Source organism: Nannobrachium achirus (assembly GCF_963921795.1).
Source record: "Nannobrachium achirus genome assembly, chromosome: 5".
Lineage (NCBI taxonomy): Eukaryota > Metazoa > Chordata > Actinopteri > Myctophiformes > Myctophidae > Nannobrachium > Nannobrachium achirus.
The window spans coordinates 13,530,778-13,539,893 of record NC_137814.1 but is presented as its reverse complement, the minus strand read 5'-3'; the positions used below and the strand labels follow the sequence as shown (position 1 = coordinate 13,539,893).

The 9,116-nt window shown below is 44.5% G+C and overlaps 1 protein-coding gene across 1 annotated transcript in view; it reads left to right on the top strand.

Annotated features, from left to right (window-relative positions):
- LOC308284827 (mitochondrial coenzyme A transporter SLC25A42-like) overlaps positions 1–7,920 on the top strand; it is a 19,657-nt gene extending 11,737 nt beyond the window's left edge. The window contains exons 6-8 of the mRNA XM_080725554.1: positions 1,280–1,396; positions 2,493–2,644; positions 4,399–7,920. Coding sequence (XP_080581680.1) covers positions 1,280–1,396; positions 2,493–2,644; positions 4,399–4,709 — 580 coding nt within the window. The 3' untranslated portion in view covers positions 4,710–7,920. The remainder of the gene's footprint in view (positions 1–1,279; positions 1,397–2,492; positions 2,645–4,398) is intronic.
- The last annotated feature ends 1,196 nt before the right edge of the window (positions 7,921–9,116 follow it).

The window sequence follows — 9,116 nt, the reverse complement described above, 5'->3', positions numbered from 1 at the left end:
AAGGAAGAATCTAATTAGTTACACTTTTCAGTTTCTATACGTGCGTTTGTGTGCAGACGCGCGAGAGAAAAAGAGAACATGTGCTCTTGCTTTACTAGGTCATGTGTGTTGATGTGCCATTGTATCCTTATGTACCGTATTTTCGGACTATAAGGCGCACTTAAAAGCCTTTAATTTTCTCAAAAAACTACAGTGCGCCTTATAGTCCAGTGCGCCTTATATATGGATCATTCATTGACATTGACATTCCTTTAGCACAGCTCCATCTGTTTGATGCATAACGCAACGGTAGCGTCTATTATGTGCGCCTTATAGTCAGGTGCGCCTTATATATGAAAACAGTTTGAAATAGACCATTCATTGACAGTGCGCCTTATAGTCAGGTGCGCCTTATAGTCCAGAAAATACTGTAACTGGTTTGGGAATCAGGCTTTGTAAGTTCTCATTTAAAACTGAGGGACTGTGATGTTATGCAGTCGGAAGTTCGATAATGGGACCCTCTGTATCTCATGAATATTTTATGAGTGGTGTGTTGATATGTGGAAGGTGAGGATCAGGTTTTGATTGGGAGGAACAATGCCTGAAATGGTCTCCAAAGTCCTGCTACAGCGGTACAACAGAGTGCAGACTGGTCGCGTCACTGTCTGATGTGGGAACCATACTGACCTCGACTTGCAAAACAATGAAAAGGGGTTGTGCCGACAGCTGAGGCATCTGCGGATGTGACTGTCCCTCCATCCACGCCTTCCATGACAAACACCGTGTCAGCAACGCTTGCAGAATCATCAAACAAATATCCGAGCCACCCCAACCACGGACTCTCTATGAAATATATAATAGGCATATTGCCATGAAACATGCGGAATGCATTTATGCTTCCTTGAAGATGAACATTATCTATTTGACTGACTCCATTCTCCTATCTATCCTCTAGTGTCACTCACAGGCCAAAATATCAACTGCCCACACAATATATCACATAATCTAGCTAACCTACTGATCTTGGTGACCTCATTGCTTCTCCTCTACTCTTTGGGTGTACGGAGTTGCACTGACTAGGGGGTCTAGGGGCTGCCAGCAGAACTTAGTTTATTGTCTTTCTTGCCTAACGTGTCGTGACCTTGTAAATCTGCTATTTTCAGAGTGCAACACAAAGCGCAACAAAACATAAATTACTTTTAGTTCTACTGGATCTCTTCTCCACTTGGCCCTCCCTAACAAGTCTAGTAAAGTTCTACTTCACTCTGATCCACGTGTTGCTCTTTCTTCTCTGTTCCAGAGCGCTGCCTCCACTTCCAAGGTTACTGGCTGGCTCCATGGCTGGAACCACGGCAGCCATGCTCACCTACCCCCTGGACATGGTACGAGCCAGGATGGCCGTCACTCCCAAGGAGATGTAAGGACTTCTGCTGGTTACACAAAATCATGGAGTGGTATTAAGCCTAATTTTTACTCCGTAGCTGGCGGATAAGAATGTGATTTGTTGTTAGCTTGGGAATCTGTAACTCCGGCGTACCTTTGAATATAAACTAGAAAGGTGAAATGTGAAAAAAAGGAAGTGTGGTTGCCTCGACGCAAGTCATAGGTGGTGGCCGTTGGCACGTTGTTTGGGTGGTTGAAATGTCAGTCACCCCTTGCAAATTAATAAAACGTGCAGTCGCAGTCGTGTGCTCTGTTATTGTATGTGGGATGAATTTTCCTTGCTGCCGCGCCGCTTCCGCCATAGGCCGTCGCTCTTATTTTGAAGGGCCGGGCGGGAATTTGCGCGGATTTCTTTTAACTTTTTTTTCTTCAAAGTTTACCCCATCTAGTCACAGTGTGTAGACGAGAGGGTGTCATGGCGGCCCCCATGCGATAGCAGATTGAGCTGTAAACATGCCAGCCGTGGGATCAAAATGTATTTTTTCGAGTAAATGAAGTCTCTTTATGGGAAGATCAATGGATTTCTAATGGAGGAGCTTCACTTCGCGTGCACGCCCAGCGTGCGTTGTAGACAAATCGCGTACGGTGATGCAGAATGGACAGCCAAGACGTACAGTAAGTCATAACAGTGTTACTGTATTCACAGTAAGAGTGATGAGCTGACCCGTCAACGGCGTCATGGACATGGTATTAACCCTTTCATTGACGAGCTGACATGTCAACTGTAGCTATAAAGTTAACGGATGGTATCAGGGCATTCCACATTATGCTGGGTGGCAAGAGTAGTAGAATGATAATTTTCCCACGTTTGTTCTAAATTTGGGTGGTACCAGATCTAGTCTCTTTTGAATATTTATATTGAAAATTGATTTTCTTTTTAATATTGTATGTGTCCCACACTGTTGAGCACTGAGCCCCCTACCCGGCCACAACTTGGCTGAAGCGTGTTGTGGACGTCTCTTTGTGATCTAATAATGAGCATCAGTGAGCACCGATTATTAATATGAAGATGAGGCTGAAAATGGGTGCTCCTGTAAAAGGCAGAATCCATCTCCCTCTTGTGTGTTCAGGTACAGTAACATCATGCACGTGTTTGTGAGGATCTCGAGAGAAGAGGGCATGAAGACGCTGTATCGAGGTTTCGCCCCCACCATCCTGGGCGTCATGCCCTACGCCGGTCTGAGCTTCTTCACCTACGAGACTCTGAAAAAGGTCCATGCAGGTACGAGTCTCAGATAAAAGGATCCCTGGCTAATACGACAAAATTATGCCTTAATACATTATCATGGTCATCTATAACTACAATGTAAAATTAAAAACACCTTAAATATTTTATTTCGCTAATCTTTCAATCAACAGGGGAAATGCCTGTCGCTAGTTGATAATGTCATAAAACCATGTGTGGACTATTCCTATGGAATTTATAGCATGCATGGGCACAAAAAAAAACAACACATACATTTGAAATATTGATTTGATGCTCATATTAACCATAGGAAGTATTAAGTTTGTTTTTATTTTCTCAATTTTCACAATAATTGTAATAATTCTGTTGGGACTTAAAACACTTAAAACACGTGCTGCGTTCAAACCTGGATAGTTTGGGCGGCGCGATGACATACAAAGATTACATACAAAGCGAATGCAAAGACGAGACGACGCGCAAATCGGGCGCGACGCGAATAGAGATGGACCGATTGCAAAATTCTTGGCCGATACCGATCCACCGGTTTTATGAAGGTCTGACCTGCCAAAACCAATTTTTCCGATACCGATTTCTTTAGCTAAGAACTAGAAAATAGGGTTGCTCCAATACCCTTTTTTCAGGCCAAGTAGGCCTACAAGACATACTTCAATTTGAGTACCAATAAGCTAGAAGAACACTAATGGCAAATCAATCACAATAGTACAATATCCAAAATCACAGACAATATCCAGTCCAATGACCGTCTGGACTAGGCAGGAGGAAAGCAGGTGACGCATGCTTTTTTCCCTTCTTTTTGGAGTTGACATTGACACAGGATTATGGAATATATCCTTACATTGCAAAGGTAATCAGCACCATCTGTATTCTGTAGGCTGCCACTAAGTAGACTGGCTGCTACTTGCTAATGTTTACTTTAGTTACAGGACCAGAGCATCATGCTGTGCAGTGCAATAGACACAATTGGCATGAAACCGGTTTTTATGTCAGTGACCTGCCGATCACCGATTCGGCCGGTTTGATATAATACCTGCCGATTTTTGATATTGGCCGATACCGATGTCCATCCCTAGACGCGAACCATCCGAATGGGACGGCGCGTCCGGTCGCTTCTATATCTTCACCCCAGTTGGAAAAATCCAAGTGAACCGACTCCACCCATCGCGTCCTGACAGCCAATCAGAGTTGATGTTGTCCGGCGACACGGAAATGTTTTGGGACTCCCTTGTTTCCAGGTGTTTTGCCTTGATTCTGAAGTAACATATTTATGTCCAACGCGCTGACTAGCGCGACCAAAGTGAAGCGATTGAAGCGACTAGAAACAAAGAAATAGCTTCAGGTTTGAACGCAGTGCATTATATTGATTTATTGGTTTGTTTAGCTCTCATCCATAAGCCGATGACAGCCATTGGGGCACAGTCACACATCTGTGCCGTAAGCGTTGTAGCCAACGCATGCCGTGTGTATACTTACTGCATCCTGCTTCTGGGGGTCCCTGGAACAAAATATTTTTAGATGGGGGTCCGTGGCAAAATACATATCATTTTGGTGGTTGTTGACATGACAGTTTGATATAGCAACATATGTTTTTCACATAACTGTTAGGATTTAGAAGACTTTTGTAGAATATGCCTATTAGTATTAGACAACAGAGGTGTTGTAAAAGTGCGACATCTAGTGGCTGAAAGCTGTGTAGTTCACCTACATGATGCAAAACCAGAGTGTGTAACCAACTGTGTTTGACAGCTTTTTGTACTTCTTCCCGCCCCCAGAGCGAAGCGGTCGGCCGCAGCCCTACTCGTACGAGCGCCTGGCATTTGGAGCGTGCGCCGGCATCATTGGCCAGACAGCGTCGTACCCGCTGGACGTGGTGCGGCGCCGCATGCAGACGGCAGGCGTCACGGGCCACACGTATGGCACCATCCTGGGCACCATGCAGGAGATCGTGGCGGAGGAAGGGGTCGTCCGCGGACTCTACAAGGGCCTCAGCATGAACTGGGTGAAAGGACCCATCGCCGTGGGGATCAGCTTCACCACCTTCGACCTCACTCAGATCCTGCTGAAACAGCTGGGCTACAAATAGCCCGTCGGCAAGCTCTGCAACGTGTGAGGAGGCTGTTTCCCGGCGCGCAACACCATTGTGCGACTAACCAGACGAGTTGAGGTGATGAGATGAGAGGAAATAAGAGAACATAAGGAGAGTTTGTCACTTACACAAGCGCTCGCTCTCCTAACGTCGACTGGCTCAGGATTGCGTGGGCATCGTTGAGTGTATTTAACAGCTTTACGTGCGCACGTAGGGGCCCGAGTGAGTCCCCCACACGCACAAGGTAAGGCAAATGGTACCCGATGGTACCCTGCACACAAGCTTTGTACAGTACGTCCAAGTGCAATAAGCTCCATGTTCTTGAGTGTGTGTGTGTTGTTTTTATTTTTGCACACAGAATACCAGCCTCTCTCAAACCCCTGGGCTGTGTCATTCAACCACAGAGCCTCCCCACCCCCCTTACTGCCTTTTGTACCTGCCTCATGCAGACACCTTCCAACGCAAACTAGATTACCCCTCCCCATGGTGACATTTAATTTTGTTCGTCACATGTGGCCCTATGAGATTGTGTTTGTTGTGTTTTGAATTAGGTTTAAAGGAATTATACCAAATATATATTAGGGTGACATATTATAGGGAAAACCAATTACAAAGTGTCTTGGTAAGGTATTGGGTCACCACAAGCCACTAGACTAGTTTCAAAGCACCTTGGCCTAGATTGTACAGGTGTCTGGAACTCTACAGGAGGGAAGGAATACCATCCTAACAAAAGATATTCCCTCATTAGGTGGTGACAGATGTCTTTTAACACAGGGACTGATTGACAATTTTTAATTATTAACTGTGGAAGTTAATGAGTGGGGATATTAGGCTTGTGCACACTCAATTTCATGTTAATCGGGCAGTATGACAGGAAGGTGCACAGGACATAATCTTTATACATGAGCCCCTCATGTATAGTTTTGATTCATATCGTTTTCATACTCATAACATTCGCCTTGTCATTGTCATCCTGGAAGATACCACTCCCATCAGGATAAAGCATTGATTTAGTGGCCCTTCCCTCTAAGGGGACAAGTGGACTCAACCCATGCCAGGAAAATACCTGCAGTGTATTTTGTCACCCTTTAGGAGTTACAAATAACAGAACCATAAGAGATCTACCACAGATATGGTGCCATTATGCTACTGTAGATTCCTCATCCACACTCTGATCTAGAATCCATTTCTAACTGACAGACTAACAGGCTCTCGCCACTCGCGTGTGTGTGTGTGTGTGTGTGTGCGCAAAAAAGCACATCAACGCATAATTCCACCATAAAAAAGATACAAGTGACGCCCAACAGTGACGTACCCTATTAACCGGACTGAAGAGCTGTAGCAGCCTCTAGTCCTGCTAACCTGGCTCGCATCGAGCTATGGCAAACAGAGTGTTTGAATGCTTATAATGTCTTTAACCACTTTCAAACTGGCGGTTTATCGGCTTAAGCGGTTAAGTATGGTACGTAGCACGTTTCCAGTATTTATTTGGCGCGTATGTTGTGTACACAGAACGCCCATAAAGTTTTCAACGTTTGACATTCACGTGCGAGGAATGTCATGTTGGCCATGTGCCAAGACAGTTTAACACGTCCACAGTGCTGATGCAGGCCTTGCGTCCGTTGTCTCTATATTTAGAACACACACACACAGCCTGGTCAGCATTCGCTCCGCAAATTGAGAGAACAGCTGGACACTTAAGTGGGGGTATAGGGGGTGGAGAGGGGTTGGTCTGGACACTTTCATCTATATGAAAAACCATTTACTGCAATGATATTGAAGTATTTTGTCAGGGACAGTGTGGCTCTGCTCAAGCGATGCTGCAGAATGATCTGCGCAAGCATGGCACAGATTTCCGAGTTCACACCCCCCCTCTGAAGCAAAGCCTAAATATACACAGTTATTGCATAAGATAATTTAATATGGTGTTGATTTCATCTACTAAAACTACAACAAATGTTTGCAGACTACCTTTTTTCATTGACGAAAACTAAATAACTAATATATTGTCAATTTCGTCAACAAATGTTAGGGAGGGACTAGTGGAGAAGAGATCCAGTAGAACTAAAAGACAAGTCATTTTATTTTTGGTTGTGCTTTCCCATCTATAGGCTCACAACGCTGTGACACGTTGTGAGCTTGTAGATCGGCTATTTTCAGCATGCAACCAATTGTAAAATCAGGCATTATGATGCCATCATGGCCTGCCTGTATGATATTTAGTAGACTAAAACTAGACTAAAACTTTTAAGATGACTAAAATGAACCTGCATTGAACTGATGTAGTGGAAACCTAAATGCTACTGGGAGCGTTTCGCTGTTTCTATATGTCATCTTTTCGACACCCAAACCTAACCCTTACCCTAAGCCTAAACTCTGTGGGGTGAGTCGCTAACCCTCCCGACGCTCCGTTGTCGAAATGATGGTCGTTCGAAAGAGCGAGATTTCACCAATGCTACTACAGGAGGAGGATGGTGCGGTGGAGGGAGTTTGATCTCTGACAAAGTGGTAGTGTTGAGCTATGCTAAGCGTGTAAGTGAGAGCTTGTCGGTGCTTAAATAGACGTGAGAACGGTTCAACTTGCGTGCTTGCCTGAACTACCGCGATGCTCCGCTCCTCATAGACAGGGTTAGGGAGTAAACCACCATGGTATGCAGGTGTGCTTGTGTGTGAGTGTGAGTGAGTGAGTGAGTGAGTGGAACTGGCCTCCTTCTAGAGAGTCCAGACCATCTCATCCTTATATTGAAAGACGTTGTGATTGTATTCAGTCGTTGTGAATCCCATGAATCTGGAATTCATGTAGCGCTGTACGGCTAAGCACACACCTGGTCACATTCATATCAGCACAAAGTGAGCGGCGTATACAGATCAGCCCAACAAGACTGAGGGACGGGGGTAGTAATGCAATAAAGGTCGTACCATTTTCACTCACAGCTGTCTCTGCTTTGTAGAGCGTGTTATGCCGTGATGTGCAGATGTCTCGTAATGAGCTGTTTTCTTTTGTAATAACAATGTCTCACCTAAGGGATCAGCTGTCTATAACGGCGTTTGGCTGAATGTCCCCTGGATGTCTGTATCTCACCCAAATCTTGCCCAAATATTGAGTAACGCATGGCTGCAAACTGGCCTCCAAGTAGGAGGCCATGTCTTTATTAAATCCTGTCTTGTTCTCTTGCTGCAGCGGTTCTCAACCTGTGGGGTCCACATGATTTCGGGGGGGGGGGGGGGGGGGGGGTCCCCAGATGATGGTGAAGTAACAATTTAAGGGCTTTTAATAGGTTAATTTTAATACCTAAAAAATTTAATGAAATTAAAAATTACTGCATCAAAAGTAATCAACAAACTATACCATTAAAAACTGGTCAAACATCGGCCAAATTGTCAAATAATGTAAGTGACAAAGATTTTGAAAATACATGTAGCCGATCTACAAGATCACAACACCACGGTGTTGTGTGGAACTGTGGAACCATTTGTCTCTGTGAAACCGAGTCAAACTAAATGTAAAGCTTCAACTCACACAATTCCGAGTACAGGTACTTGTCAGATTGGGGGGGTCCCCAGTTCAAATATGATTTTGGGGGGGTTGCAGCCTGAAAAGGTTGAGAACCACTGTCTTACTGTATGTCACAGTGCCCCCCACCCCAAGTATTATATCAGAAAAATGCCCGCTGTGTAAAAATGGTCAATGCTGCTGTAATGAAATGTCAGTTTACCTGATTGAGTTTTAGTTCATTACGAAAAACACTCGTTTTAACCGAGAAAGGTGAAGAAGATGTTGAACCGACACTAGGATCAGTGTGTCAAATGGCGGCTTGATCTTAAACCAGTGATAGTTGTGCGTCTGTTATTACCGAGTCTATGAGTGCTGCTTTTTGTCAAATATGACTGGAATCTTAGTTTGGCTCTAAGCTACTGACTGTTAAGTGCCTCGTTAGGAATAGTAATTACTATGACTAAAGTATTTTTGCTAGCCTTTTCCTTTTTTTTCCCTTTTTCCTTCATTTTTCTAATATCCAAGGACATCGGGACGAGTGGTTTGGAGTTCAGGGATTGTAAGAGTTTTCTGTGATTGAATGTATGAATTTCAGCTCCCGTTCAGGTTTATGAACTTTTTAACCCTTTCGTGTATGAACTGCCTTGCAGGTTATCACAGATCTCGATTATTGGCCGACATGTTGTTACATGAACAATGGCTTTGAAACACACTGCCAATCCAATACCAACCCGTTAGCTCACCACAACGAAGGCAGGGAAGGAAAGCACGTTTGAGGTATTTCCTGCAAGTGCAATGTGTAAGTGAGTTCTCCACGCTTCAAGCCTGAAGCCCCTGTGTCCAATCAAAATTGTCCCAGTGCAAGGATATCTCTAGAACTATCCCTGATTCTGTCCTCTGTGGTGACA